At 40.1% G+C, this 15751-nt stretch overlaps 1 protein-coding gene across 13 annotated transcripts in view; it reads left to right on the top strand.

Annotated features, from left to right (window-relative positions):
• Positions 1-15751, top strand: part of Nfyc (nuclear transcription factor-Y gamma) — a 74145-nt gene that overhangs the window by 33808 nt on the left and 24586 nt on the right. For all 13 annotated transcript variants that reach the window (XR_003954890.1, XR_003954891.1, NM_001048168.2 and 10 more), the window contains exon 2: positions 7283-7395. Coding sequence is in view for 11 of the 13 variants with exons in the window: in NM_001048168.2 (NP_001041633.1) it covers positions 7291-7395 (105 nt within the window). In the remaining 2 variants the exon portion in view is untranslated. The remainder of the gene's footprint in view (positions 1-7282; positions 7396-15751) is intronic.

Raw genomic sequence — 15751 nt, 5'->3', positions numbered from 1 at the left:
GACATTGGTACTCCTTCCAATATGAGTCCAGGGGATCGAACTCGGGTTGTTAGGCTTGGTGACACATTACTTTATCCACTGTGCTGTCTTGTCTACCCAAGCAAGATAGGTGCTTTGAATAACAGAAAATATGTCTTGGTTTATGTTAAGTTGGAGGCACTGGAATGGTTGAAGATGATAGCCCAAAAGACCTATGCAGGCTGGATTAGAGACATTAATAAGGAATGATATGGGACTGTAGAGATGGTTCAATGCTTAAGAGAACTCGTTGCTCTTTCAGAGGACTTGATTCCTGGTTGTGTCCCTAGCACTTGCATGGGAGATCATAGCAGCAGTAACTCCAGTTCCAGAGGATCAACACTGCACACTTAGAGCATACAGGGGTGTGTGTGTGTGTGTGTGTGTGTGTGTGTGTGTGTTAGTACCAACACATACAATTGCTTTTCACAGTAAAGGCCTAAGATTTTTTTTACATTTAATAGGGAGAGCATTGTTTTTAGTTTTTTTTATTTAAAAAAAAAAAACAGGTTTGGTCAGCCTTTTAGCAGTAAACATTATTGATCAAGAAGTGGCCTTTTTTTGTTCTTTTGTTTTGTTTTTTCGAGACAGGGTTTCTCTGTGTAGCCCTGGCTGTCCTGGAACTCACTCTGTAGACCAGGCTGGCCTCGAACTCAGAAATTCACCTGCCTCTGCCTCCCAAGTGCTGGGATTAAAGGCGTGGGCCACACACCCGGCCACTTTGTTCTTGTTTTTTAAATAGGTTTTCACTGTATGGCCCAGATTACTTTCAAGATCTCTGAAACTCTTAACCTTTTGACCTCTGCCTTGAATGTGGAGAGAGTATGTTTTCCTATATTGGGTTTATGTTTTCCTCTAACAGTTTTGTTGTGTCATTAAGGGTGGGGTTGTGATTTTGAGATTGCTAGGCTCACAGCAAGTTCCTCAATTGTTGAATAGTCTTACCACTCAAGCCTTAAGTCTCTTTCTATCTTACCTTACTTACTGAAATTCATTATAGCCTCCAATTTGGAGTAAACCTCCTACTGACATCATCTTGAGTGCTGGATTACAGGTGTGCAGCAGAACACTTATTTTTTTTTTTTTATTTTTATTTTCGAGACAAGGTCTTGTTCTGTAGCCAGGTAGCCTGGCTTTATTTCTCATATTATGAGGCTGGTTTTGGTATATCCCATACCATAACTAGTTACCACTAATGGTGATTTGATGAAAATGGCTCCAGTCAAAATCAAGACCATGACAATGCAAGAGAACTGTCCCCCTGCTGCTCCCTGATGTGCTCTACTACTGAGCTATATCTTGGGCTTCCAAGAGAGTCATCAAGGTGGCACATTCCACTTTAGAGATCTTTTACAGACTGCAGGCATAGTTCCTTTTTCTTCAAGAATGACAAAGTAACAGGTGTTATTTGCTAATAAGTACCTGTTTGTTCTTAATGATTCAATTGAATCATTGTTTCCAGCTTTTTTGTTGCATTTTTAGATTGAAAATAAGAGTACTGTGAGGAGCTGGAGAGATGGTTCAGTGGTTAAGAACACTGACTGTTCTTCCAGAGGTCATGAGTTCAATTGCCAGCAACTACATGGTGACTCACAACCATCTGTAATGGGCATCTGATGCCCTCTTCTGGTGTGTCTGAAGACAGCAACAGTGTACCCACATACATGAAATAAATAAATAAATCTTTAAAAACAGAGTACTGTGAACCTAGACCTCATGAATATTAGGGAAATCCTCTACAATGAATTAACCCACACCTTCATAGCCTCAACAGAGCCTTAAACTCTCTCTGTAGCCCAGGCAAGACTTGAACTCGTGATTCTTTTGCTGCAGGCCTCCCTCTTGCTGAGATTGCAGATCTGCACTACTAAGCCCAGTTGCAGTTTCTTACTTTATTGGTAATGTGTAAGCCAGACAGAGGTGTTTGCCCCTCCTCCTTACCAGAGTCTGTTTTAAGTGCCTTTTGGAAAGAGGCTCTAAGTTAAAATGATTAATGGTTGTTAAGGACATGCATCCTGTGCTTCTGCATCCACAGCTGCTTTACAGCAACCAAGGCAAAATTCTTGGATGTGTGTGGTCCTTTCTATTATTCCTTTTATATGAAGTTCACCTCAGGTAGTTTTTTGTTTTTTAAGAGATCCTTTGGAGCTAGAATTAACAGGGAGTTGGTTGCAAGCCACGTGGATTTTCCCACTGGTCTGAAACTCAACAGAGATTTGTCTGTCTCTACCTCCCAATTGCTGGAGATTGGTGTGCCACACTACCAAGACTTGGTATTCAGGAAGGGAAACACCTTTACTTGATAAGTCATCTTACCAGCCCGAGAAAACCGTTTATTCTGAGATTCCTATGTAACCACTTCTCTTTGGTTATTCAGGCAATCCTTCCTCTCAGGTCAAGCTGTTCAGGCTTCCCTTTCTTAGGCCATACTGCTCAATGACTCTCGCCCGTCATAGTGGCTACCTTGCCGTCTGCTAGTTGCTATGAGGGAACCAGAGATGGCTCATACAAGCAGCAGACTCAAGGACCTACTACTAGGTTGAGGCTGTTTAGAGAAGTCTGATTTGAGCATTGCAGAAACAATATTTTCATGATGGACTTTGAGTCTTTCCTTTTTAGCTTTGGAAAGGAAACCGTTTATAAAATCAGTTAATTTAAAATCAGACAAATTAATAGATATTGGGAGTTGAAAATACTTCCAGAAATGACAATTGAGTACTTCATCTCATTAAACAAGTCTTATTCAAGTACTTAAAAAGTAATTAATGAACATGAATAATAAATTGAATATCAATAATGAATTAAATCTGAGAAATTCTATATTGCATTTTTCATAAGAGTGATGTAAGTTAATGTGTTTGGTCTAAAGACAGTTTATTTTTGTCTTTGTTATATAAATAGCTTTGTCCAGTGGTAGACAATGACTTAACATAGAATGAAAAGAATCCTAAAGCTCCCAATTCCCACTGACTTCCCACATGGCCTCATTGTGTGGCCCAGGTTGCCCTAAACTTTCCCATTCTCTGCTTCTGCCTCCTAAATGCTGGTATTAGGAGTAATTCTTCTAATTTAAATGTATGTTTCATCACCCAGATGAACCCTGCATGGTTTTCCATGGGGTGTAGAGGTTATAAATGAGCTAATTTTGTAGCAAGATCAATTCAGTTGTCGTTTATGTGCTAATTAATTACTAAAGTAATTCAGGTTACTCCTCCCCACTCCCTTTTGAGTATTTAGCCAGCAGAATTAGTTTGTGTTTATAGTTAGGCTGTCTGTGTTACATTAATATTAAATTATACTTCAGTGAGTAAATACTGAAAACAAAATTTTTATGAGCTATATTGCTTGAGGTATAGTGTAAATTTTAAAGCCAGTCCATGTACCCTTATAATATATATTATGTGTTTTGAAGGAAACAGTTAAAGCTTACCCAATTTTAAATCTCACAGGTGTCTGTGCTCCAGTGAAATCTGGTCACCAATGTCAAGTAAAGGAAAAGGCATTACAATAGCAGTGTGGATTCTCCCTTCACTGGGTAACAGTCTGCACAGCAGTGTGCTAAGATCACACCTAGCCATGGTTCCCTGCAACAAAAGTTAGATTGTTTCTGTTTTTCTGTTTTTTGTTTTGCTTGCTTGTTTAAGATATGGTTTCATTCAGCAGCCAGGACTGACCTCTAGACTCCAGATAATCCTTCTCCAGACCCTAAGTGCTGAGATTATATGTATGAGCCACCATACTTTGCTTTAAATATGATAGCTTTGTGTGTGGTAGTAAGGAACTCAGAGTTAGGTGAATGCTAGGCAAGTGCTTTACCACTGAACCACATACCCATTTCTTCATCACTACTATCATTTTTTATAGCCTAGGTTAGTTTTGAACTCGGTCCTCTACCTCAGCCTCCTGAATGCTGTGATTACAGATGTATACTGCCACATCTGGCTAGAAAAATGTTTTAAAATTTTTGCCTGTTTAACAAAAGGTTGATTATCATTCTCTTGTCATGAATATTTCATAGGAAATTATTAATAGAACTAAACTGAAATTCTTTCCATGGAGCTGGAGGTGTAGCTCAGTAGAATGTTTACCTGGTAAACACCAAGCCTGAGTTTGGTCCCCAGTATCACATGAACTAGATGAGGTCACATATGCTTATAATGTCAGCACTCTGGAAATAAAAGCAAGGGGATTAGAAATTCAAAGTCATTCTTGGATATGTAGCATTCTGGGCTAGCCTGGACCATGTGCAATGACTGTCTTAAAACATTTTTTTTTTTCTAATGATTTCTCTGTTCTGGGTACATTTGAAGTACAATAGAGGCCCTGTGATAATAAGTGAAGTGCAATGGAACTGTGTTGTATGGGGTCTCTGTAGGTATTTAGGACTTGAGATTTTTATCTAGTCATTTCCATTTGTGATTCAACACCTCTTTTTAACTCTTTCCAAAAACTCTTAAGACAACATTGCTTCCCAGATACTAAAAGAGTTGATGTATAGAGCTCTTTATAACCCTCCAGCATCAGAAATTGGCTTCAACCATTTTTCCCATTACATCATCGTCCACTAATGCCATTACACCAGAGTGAAATCTGCTTTGAAGTCTTAACTGTCATGCCTCCCTGTACATACTCATTTCTTTAAAAAGGAAGTGGGGTGGGGTGGGGGATCAGGTAGGTTATGTAGTCCTAAGCAAACATTTAGCATGACTTAAGCATCCTCACAGTTTAAACCTAGATTTACCAGACATTCCACTCTGCTAGTGGAGAATGGCCTACCCAGCTGTACGTACATGAAGCCTAGGAAGTTACATATTTGAAGCCTAGTGTGTTGTCTCATACCTTTAATCCTAGCATGCTTTTAATTCTAGCATATCTGAGGCCAACTTAGTCTACATAGTTTCAGGACAGTCAGAGGTATATAGTGAGACCTCCTGGGAGGTAGAATGAAAGAAAGTGCATTACATGTTTGCTCATGTGATACCTGGCTCTGGTACTTTTCTTTTAACCCTGCAGAATTAGTTCTAAATAGCTTACATAGCACTTTCCCAGTGCCCCGTCACTGGGATATTAGACATTTTCAAGTAATTCCCTGCAATTGAAATTCCTTAGATAACCAAAAGTTTCTTGTCCTTCATTTAAAAACTTACCAGGTAAGTGTTTTTAACTAGCTTTAAAAAAAGACGAAAGGATGGACCATCCAGAGACTGCCCCACCCGGGGGTCCATCCCATAATCAGCCACCAAACGCAGACACTATTGCATAGGCCAGCAAGATTTTGCTGAAAGGACTCTGATATAACTGTCTCCTGTGAGGCTTTGCCAGTGCCTGGCAAATACAAAAGTGGATGCTCACAGTCATCTATAGGATGGAACACAGAGCTCCCAATGTAGGAGCTAGAGAAAGTACCCAAGAGCTGAAGGGGTCTGCAACCCTATAGGTGGAACAACAATATGAACTAACCAGTACCCCCCAGAGCTTGTGTCTCTACCTGCATATGTAGCAGAAGATGGCCTGGTCGGCCATCATCAAGAGAGGCTCCTTGGTCTTGCAAACTTTATATGCCCCAGTACAGGGGATACCAGGGCCAGGAAGTGGGAGTGGGTGGGGAGGGGGGGCGGGGGGAGGTTATGGGGGACTTTTGGGATAGCATTTGAAATGTAAGTGAAGAAAATATCCAAAAAACAAAAAAGAAAGAAAAAATGCTTTACAATATTATTTACAGTTCTGGCTACTAAGGGAATGTTTTCTTTTCTTTTCTTTCTTTCTTTCTTTCTTTCTTTCTTTCTTTCTTTCTTTCTTTCTTTCTTTCTTTCTGGCTACTAAGGGAATGTTTTCTTTTTTTCTTTTCTTTCTTTCTTTCTTTCTTTCTTTCTTTCTTTTTTTTTTTTTTTTTTTTTTGGATTTTTCGAGACAGGGTTTCTCTGTGTAGCCTTGGCTGTCCTGGAACTCACTTTGTAGACCAGGCTGGCCTCAAAATCAGAAATCTACCTGCCTCTGCCTCCTGAGTGTGCCGGGATTAAAGGTGTGTGACACCATGCCCGGCAAGGGAATGTTTTCATCTCCCTTACTATATTACAAAGTAGTTTGAAAAATGTTGGTTCAGACCTTCCTCTCTTTATCATGATTTTAATTCACCACTTCTTTCACCTATCTTTTTTCTTTAACCCTCAACATTTATTTTCTGTGTATGTGTGTGTGCTACAGCACAAATGTGAAAGTCAAAGGACAACTTGAAGAAGCAGTTCCTTCCTTTTACCAATACCTTTGAACCATCTTATCCTCCCCTTTTTTTCTTTTAAAAAAGAAAAACAAAACAAAACAAAGTTTCATGTAGTACAGGCTGACAAACTATTTAGCCAAAGCTGACCTTGAACTCCTCATCTTGCTTCCACCTCAGACGTAGTAGGATTATGGCTTCAACTATCTTTAAAGCTTCTAATTGTTGGTGTACTGTGTTTGGGATTTGGCCAAAGCAAAGCTGGAATTAGGAAACTATTAGGGAGTGCTCAGTTTCAGCTCAGAGACTTCATACTACCACTTACTTACCCGTTGTACCTTTAGCACTTTCAGTGTTTTTATTTAAGATAGATTTATTGGCAATAAGAAGGAATAATAACATCAGAAATTCAGAGAAATAGTATCTCAAGTGTCTAACAAATAAATAAAAATTAATAAGTGTAACCACTACTGTTATTTTCCAAAACCCTTTAGCCTTCTGTTCTGTGTTTATCATCAATCCCCTATCTGCAGGCTGTGGCATGGAGTATGAGCAGCTACAGGTAACCTAGAGAGCTTTGAAGACAATGATGCTGAAGATTATCAGTTAGACTGGACCACAGAATGCCTTCCCATTCTGTGGGGATATTCCCATGGGAAGTTAACTTCTGATTCATATTACTACTCTTCCTTCTGTGTAGCCCTCGCTGTCCGGGAACTTACTCTGTAGACCAGGCTGGCCTCAAATTCACAAAGATCCACCTACCTCTGCCTCCCTGCTGGGATTAAAGGTATACATGGCCACTGCCTGGCTCAATACTTGATTTTCTAAATTGGAACTTTTTGATAGTCTGTGATGTAATCTAGGAAAATTTTGCTTCAAATGTCTTCTGTGAGGATGTAATAAAGCCTATCAGCACAGCACAGACCTTAACACTGAATGAAACAATTAAACCAGTGAAAACAGCTGAGAAAAGATAAGTAACTAGCCTGGTGAGAAAGTATGACTTTATTATTTCTAATGTGCTTTGTGTCTGTGTGTTTTCAGTTGTGAAAATGTCCACAGAAGGAGGGTTTGGCGGTACCAGCAGCAGTGATGCCCAGCAAAGCCTCCAGTCCTTCTGGCCCAGAGTCATGGAAGAAATCCGAAACTTAACAGTGGTAAGGAAAAACAAGGAGCTTCTAAAGCAGATCAGTAGAAACAAGACTCGGGCACTTTTATTTTCAAGCATATTCAGGCGTAGTGTATTCCTGACCTGAATGTTGGGAAATAAAAATAGAATTTAACTTGTAGGAGGCAGTACCAAGGTGTGTTTGTGACAGTGGCCATCTGTTTAGATGTTCTGCTTGGAGGCAGGCTCATGTGGAACTGTGCTTTAGCCTATAGAGAGAAGCAGAGATTGTGCCTTCCTATGGTAGTTTCACAGCCTGTTCCTTTCGTTATAGCCTAGTTTATTGGCTGTACCAAATTTCTATAATTTTGGTAAAAATTATTGGACAGCTTATTCAGCAGGAGATCTGCTGTGAGCTAGCACTTACAGTACTAGATACACTTAGTTAAAACATACTTAGATTAGGGTTTCTCAGTAGCAGCATTATGGGATCTTTGTTCTAAGGGTCTAGCCAACTGCCAATAGCAATTTTTCATAACTGTGATCAAAAAACCCCAAAAACAAACTTCATAGACTAACAGATGTCCCTTTGAGCTAAAATCCTCTTCTGTTGATAACTGTGAACATAGAAAAATCAGATATAATCACATTTTTGAGGAGCTTACCATCTTCTAATTGCAGCTAGAGTAATATTATTCAGTAGCTATTCACTCAGTACTTAAGGACAAAGTAATAGTGGTGAGTCCTCAAGCAATGAAAGGGAATGTACTGTGGGAGGTCTGGAGACAGTGTAGTGCCTGTTTTTCTCTGGTTGAGCTAGAGAAGGCTTTAAACAATGGCATATAGGATGTCTCAGCAGCTAAAGTACTTGCTACCAACCTGATAACTTGAGCTTTGATAAAATTTAATAAGAAACAAAAAGAATAGTGTGTTTATTTTTATTGGGTCTTAAAATATGACCATTAGCCACATGGATAGGATGGGGAAATAGTTCTATGCTAGGAAGCAAAAAAAGCACATGCAAAGGCTTGGAGTCCTAGAGGAAAAGACCTATGTTTAGAGGAAAAACAAAAAGATTTGTATGGTAAAGATTGGGGTAGGAATGCAGTATGTGGTACAGAGGTAGTAGCAAGAGAAAGGTGTGATAAAACAGAAGTATTTTCAGAAAACATTGTGTCTTAGCAAGTATGGAAGGAACTCCCTGTGTCTTGTGCCGTTGTTGCCTTGACAGCATCAGCATTCTGGCCGAGCAGATGCCAGATTGTTTGTCCTGACATGGAGCTAATGTCTTAGGGTTAGCGGTGAGCAAGATTGATTTGTTTGTTTTTCTCAACAGATTCATATTTTACCTTTGTTCTGTGCTGTGTTTTGTAACTCTAATAATAACACTCAACAGACTAGATCATTGACCTCCTGGAAAATGTGTTCTCATAAAACAGACTGTAAATAAGTAAAAAATTAAACTAACTTGGTACTGTGAGTACCCATTGAGTACCCATTGAGTATTTATCAGGTATTAGCATGGGGGTAATTAGTGTTCTGAATGTACCACTGGGTGTTGTTTGTTCACATAAGGTGGGTTTTGAATTATTGAGCTTGGCTCAATAATTTCTGAGTGGCCTGTGCTCATGAATTTCCAGAAGTTTCTTTTCAGTATTCTGCCTGTGCTGTTTCAGATAGAGTAAACAGAGAGCATGGCAATGAAATTTATAAAGTCAGAAGTCTAGGGTGTTTTGCACAAATTTTTGGAAGATAATCTTTAATTTTAATAATCAGGATTCACACACATACACACACACACACAATTTATTAGATTGGCTTATAGGATGCAACCTAGGTAGTCCAACAGTGAGTGTCTTAACACTGGAGAAGCCAAGAATCTGGCTCAATCAGACCCAATAATGGTGCTGAAGGCCTGGAGGGCTGCTGGGCTTCAGTCCTGCTTGGAATCATGAAGAAGTTGGTTCTCATATCAGCAGAGGAAATGTTGTAGCTAGATGAACTAGCCATTAACAGTGAGGGCAAACAGACGAAAGGCAAAGGTTCTTTCCTCCATGTACTTTTGTGTAGGCTGCTACCAGAAAGTGCCAAGTTTAGGGTGGGTCTTCCTGCTTCAAATACTTTTCTTTGATCAAGAAAATCCTTCACAGGAGTGCCTCAGCAGGTTTGTATTTGAGTTGATAACAGATTCAGTAAAGTTGATAGCCAAGATTAGCCATCTCGTATATAATTTAGTGGTTATGTTCATTTGATTTTCTGTGCTTTATTTGATTTAGATCAGGCTGGTGCAATACGAGTACCCTTCTGGTTCTATTTTTGTATGTAGGTGAAGAGAAAGAAATGGAAGAAGGAAGTTGTTTTTACTTGTTCTTCCATTGACTTAAATAAACTTGTCTCCCATGTAGCTCAATTCCTTAGATCTCTACTGTGCTGTAACATCTGCTTGAAAGAATGACTGGCATATAATTGCATAATGAATAATTGAATGAGCCAGACTTCTCCCTTCAGACTTAGTACAGAGCAATGTTAGTTGCAATTTTTCACAAGAGGGTTGGGGTGCTTGTTTCCTTTCTAAGAGTGAGACCTGCGGTTAGTTTTCAGGCCTGCAGCACATGAAGGCCTATATTTCTCTGACTATACCTCTGCCTCTGCAGCCTGTCAGCACTTAATTTGTATTTTTCCAGAATTCAGTGGTACTTAATATTAGACTTTTGAAGGGAGTTGAGACAAGATCTTTTTACACAGCCCTGATCAGTCTAGATTTGCACTGTGTAGACTGGCCTTGAACTTGCAGCAGTCCTCCAGCGTCTGCTCCTAAAGCCTGGACTTACAGAAGTGTCACCACATCAAATTGATAGCAGACTTTCCCAAACGTGTCAGATCCTTTTAAAATGTTGAGCAGATTTTTTATGTTTGTTTGTTTTGTTTTGTTTTGTTTTGTTTTTCGAGACAGGGTTTCTCTGTATAGCCCTGGCTGTCCTGGACCTCACTTTGTAGACCAGGCTGGCCAGATCCGCCTGCCTCTGCCTCCTGAGTGCTGGGATTAAAGGCGTGCGCCACCACGCCCAGCCTGAGCAGATTTTTAAAACCCTATTATGCATAAATTATCCAAGTATAAGTAGAACAGGACTATTTGTAAAAGTGATGTGTGTTTATATTGAGATTCTGGTTGTTCCAAAGCAAGTAACTGTACTTTGACAGGTGGTATATTTCATGATGTATTGAACATACCTGTCCTTAGTCATTTTAGTGTGAATCAAGTAATAGAAATTTATCTTTCATCTCAATTTGACCTTCCTATTCTGTACTCTAAAAGGCTCTGTAATTGTCCATAAATCCAGTTGCTCAGATAGGGATGAAGTTGGTTACAAAGTCTAGCAAATCATCATGTCCCTCAGTGATTACATAAAACATTGTATATTCCTGTTTACCTAGACTCCAGGGACAGGTAATAACAGGTTTTCATACTCTTTTAAATCCAGATTTCCCTCTACCCTCTATCCCTCTCACTTCTGTGGGGTGTGTGGGGTGAGGGTGGGGTCCTTTCAGCTTTCCAAGCACTAGAATTACAAGCATTTAGCACCATGTAAAGTCATGGTAGACATCTTGTCATTGAGTTTTATAATCATCAGGACCTCTTTTAGAGTGGAGAGGAGAAAGCTAATTTAGTCTTTGGGAGAGTAGATTGGACAAATGGCGAGGATCCTGATTCTTGAGAAATTTAGTCTTCCCCTGACTTACTTTCTATGTCTGGTTCAACCTTCGGTAGCTGTAATTTAGTAATCAAGTCATTTAAAGTTCCATCTTTTCATGCTGAACACTTCTAGGTTGGACAAAGACATTTCTAACATGATCGTCAAATTATATTAACCAAATATAACCAGGCAAGAACATGGAAGACTGATGGGTATTTCTAACGTGACAGTCAAATTGTGTAACCAAGCAAGAACATGGGAGACTGATAGACTGTTAAAAGACAGGCCCTGGGAACTGAAGAGATGGCTCAGAGTATAGAGCACTGGCTGCTCTTCCTGAGGATCTGGATTCAGCTCTCAGCATCCACATAGCAGCAGCTCATAACCATCTATAACTTCAGTCTTAGGGGATACAGCACCTTCTTCTGGTCTCTGGGGAACAGGCAATTACGTAGTGCATAGATATACATGCAGGGAAAATACTCATACACACAAAATGAATAAAGATAAATAAATCTTTAAAACAAATAGAGCCAGGCCTGGTGGCGCACGCCTTTAATCCCAGTACTTGGGAGGCAGAGGCAGGCGGATTTCTGAGTTCGAGGCCAGCCTGGTCTACAAAGTGAGTTCCAGGACAGCCAGGGCTACACAGAGAAACCCTGTCTCAAAACAAACAAACAAACTAACTAAATAAATAAATAAATAAATAAATAAAACAAATAGGTACTGGGCCAGGCATGGTAGCTTCATTTATTCCCAGCACTGGGTAAGTAAAGGCAGGTGTATCTCTGAGTCCAGAGTCAGCCTGGTCTACATAGTAGTTCTAGACCAGCCAGAGCTACATGATGAGACCCTTCTTCAACAACAGCCCATATAGGCCAAATGCTATAATCTCTTTCTGTACATCTGTGCTTTGCAGACTTACAGAGTGACCCATAACCCTCACTCTTGATGACAGTTATGAAGGGAATTTTTAAAAAACCAATCAAAAAACCTTGATGTCAGGATTCTACTCAGGATTCCTGAGTTCTATTTTGTCGGTTTGCAGCAGAGTGCAGGCAACTTGATTTTCAAAAGCTTCCCCTAGACAATTCTAAAATGAAGCCAACCATTAGAATTATTACTTTCAGAAGGATGAGAATCTTGACTTTCTGGAGTGTCCCAGTGAGCTTAGTAAGGAGATTTCTGTTACTTAAAACTCCCGATTCTGTAGTGTAGCTTAGAACCCACTACTGACTTTTCTTTGCCTTTCAACTTGAGTAATTTCAAGTCTCCTGAAACTTGGCACTGTAACACAGTAGTAATTTACGTGTAGTTCTCAGACCGTAGTCAGAGCACCAGAGTGTTCAAAGATACTCTTCTGCGGTTTACTCATCCAGTTCCCAAAGAGCAGAGGAAGAGTTTGGGTTAGTCCTTCCTCAGGTCAGCTGGGAGGAGTCAGTGCTTCCACTCTCACAGCGCTGCCTGCTGACTTAAGTCAGTGTGGGGATTCAGTAAGCTGTAGTAGAGAGACCTCCTTTTCTGCAAACTTACCTTGGGCTCTTATGTGTCTCTAGAAAGCTGGAATGGAAGTCTAGAAAACTCAGCTGTTGTCAGAATAGTTACCCTGTTGTCAGGAACCTCACCCCTGACAGAACTCCCTGTTATGATCTGTTTTTCACACAGTGCATTTTTAAAAAATGTTTTTAATATTTTTTTATGTAGACGAGTGTTTTGTGTTGCCTGCATGTATGTATGTATGGGTGGTACATGTGTGGTCCTTGTAGATGTCAGAAGAAGGCTTCAGGTCCTGTGAAACTGGAGTTAAAGATGCTTGTGAGCTGCCATGAGGTGCTGGGAACCAAACCTGAGTCTTCTGCAAGAGCAGCTGTGCTCTTTCCAGCAGCCCCCACATACTTCCTTTTGGAGAGGAACACTTCAAGGCTTGGGGATCATGAGACCTCACAAAAGAAAAAGGTTGGGTAGGTTAGCTACAGAGAATTTGATGCCCCTTTTTTGGCCCCTTCAGGCAGTCTTACACATGTGACATATACATACACAGATGCTCATGAGTATGTACAAAAAAATAAATCTTTAAAAAAATTCTTTTGGCAGCCGGGCGTGGTGGCGCACGCCTGTAATCCCAGCACTCGGGAGGGAGAGGCAGGCTGATTTCTGAGTTCGAGGCCAGCCTGGTCTACAAAGTGAGTTCCAGGACAGCCAGGGCTATACAGAGAAACCCTGTCTCAAAAAACCAACCAAACAAAAAATCTTTTGGCAATTTCACACATTTATGCAATGTATATTGATCATATCCATCCCAGATCTTCCCTCCCACTGCTTCTAGACCTCCCTAAACATTCCCCTTCGCCTTCATAGCCTTTTTAAAAAGAACTAAGTCGCTGTTGCCAGTTTTACCTGCATGGGCATGGGTGTAGAGTCTTTCATGGAAGCTTGAGTGATCTAGTAGTAACCTTACTCCCAAGAAAAATGACCCTCCTTTCTGCAGCAGCCCTCGGTTGCCAGTAGCTCCCATGTTGGAGTTGGATCCACATGAGCCCCTCCTGTCTATGATGAAATGTTGACTGGCTTGATCTTACAAGTCTTCTATAAGTAACCATAGGTGCTGTCAGTTGATGAGTTCAGCAGCCATGTCATCCAGAAGGCAGCTTTCCACAGCATTACTCCTAGTCCTTGAGCTCTTACATTCTTCTTAACCCTGTTACCATAGTTTCCCCGAGTCTTTGAAGGATCAATAAAATGTCTCATTGAGGGAGAGATACTCATCAGTCAATTATTTTCAGCACTTGACTGAGTACAAATTACCCACTGTATAAAGAGCTTCTCTGATCAAGGCTGAAAGCAGAATTAATATTTGTGTATTAATGTAAATATTTAGAAGATAGTTTTATATTGACATTTAGAAAAAACTGGGATTACAGACTGCCAAGGTGGGCTAGAAAGGCTTTTAGATTTGGGAGGGGGTGTGTGTGTGGGGGAGACAGAGAGAGAGAGAGAGGGAGAGAGAGAGAGAGAGATCAACTCTGGGCTTTGGTTATGTAATCTTAGAAAAGTCTGTGGAGAAGACATTAAATGACAAATGGCAGTACATTTGCAAGAGAGCTACTCTTATGATCATGTGCTGTATGTATCCAGGGAGAACTTTGAGAGTTACATCCCTTTCCTCTGGTATTTTTGAGTAAGTAGCATTATCATCTTGTGTGATGTGCTACACTAGTAAGAAGGCAAAGGATAGATTTCAGTGATTAGACATTTTAAAACATGCCTCCAGTCCAACTCCCTCTTTCTCTTGCTATCCTTTGCTCTCAGGTCATACTTCTCACACTGCATGCAGGTGGGATTGGTTCTTACTTCTCTCTGTGAGAACACACGCCTTTGTATCACTTATACATAATTTCTAACTTACCTTTCCTGTGGGACTTTTCCCAACTCTTCTTTTCTCTTAGACCCAATTTGACAGCTGGTTATTTCCTTCTTTGTGTCTCCTTGGGACTTTATACTCCCTAGTGTAAGATAGAGACTGTATAATGTTTTTGATATGACTGTCTTTGGCAAATCACAAGTTCCTCAAGAATAGGGCTAGGGTTGCACATTCACGTAGTTATAGGTGTCATAGGTTAGGTTGGGGTATAGGAATGAGTTAAAGAAAGAGGAGCAGAAGCAAGGTGTTAGAAATAGTGTGTCTTCTGTCTCCTGGTAAAATTGTAATAACCTGGATATCTCGGCTTCTACCACTCCCAAGGTTAGTTATAGTAGAGGCTTCATGGAGAATGTTACCAGATTTGGAAAGAAAAAGATCAAAAGGTGATATTTGAGTTTGTAGAGCTGAGTATAGCCAGGAAGCTTGTTGGTCTATGGAGAGACGTTTGGGTTTTTTGGTTCTTTTTTTTTTTTTTTTGGTTTGTTTTGGTTTGTTTTTGTTTTTGAGTTTCTGCCTTGAAGGTATTCCTCTATGCTGCCAGTTTGCCAGTTCTTGTACTTTTTGTTTGATTTAGTGTTTTGGTTTGTTTGTTTGCTTGCTTGAGATAGGGTTTCTCTGTGTAGCCTTGACTGTCCTGGAACTGCAACTCATTCTGTAGACCAGGCTGGCCTCAAACTCAAATAGATCACCTGCCTCTGCCTCCTGAGTGCTAGGATTAAAGCCATGCACCACCATATCTTTTAGATAGTTTATCCTAATTTTTTTCTTCTATAAAGCCTCTCCCCCACTTCCCCCCACCCCACCAGCCACTGGATTCTGAGAAACCTGGTGATATTTTTCTAGAATGCCTTTGACACATAGAGTTTTCTGTTTGTTTCAGAAAAGAAAATCTACTTGTGGTTATTAATTCAAATAATAGTTCCTCCTTCTATAACATGATAACATAGATACCCAGGTGATCATACTGGGTTTAGAGAGCCATGCCCATATGAACACTCATGAGATACCTAACTTCAGCACATATATTGCTGATTTTAGCACTCCACCATGTCTTTTCTTCAAGGTTATTTTTTATTTCTAGAATTATATCCACTTTTGGACATGTGTTTAAATAGCAGTAGTTTCAGAATAAAGCAAGAGGGGGTAAGGCTTAAATTGTACATAAATTGAGTGGTGACACTCAAAAAAGTCCTTTCTTAAATCCTAGCCAGTGTATTTTCCCAGTAGTGTATTTTCCCTATCCCATTTCTGTTTAAGGAATAAGTAGCAGTCATGATTCTAGAAGGCAG

Source organism: Mus musculus, chromosome 4, assembly GCF_000001635.26.
Source record: "Mus musculus strain C57BL/6J chromosome 4, GRCm38.p6 C57BL/6J".
NCBI lineage: Eukaryota > Metazoa > Chordata > Mammalia > Rodentia > Muridae > Mus > Mus musculus.
This window is presented reverse-complemented; position numbering and strand designations above follow the sequence as displayed.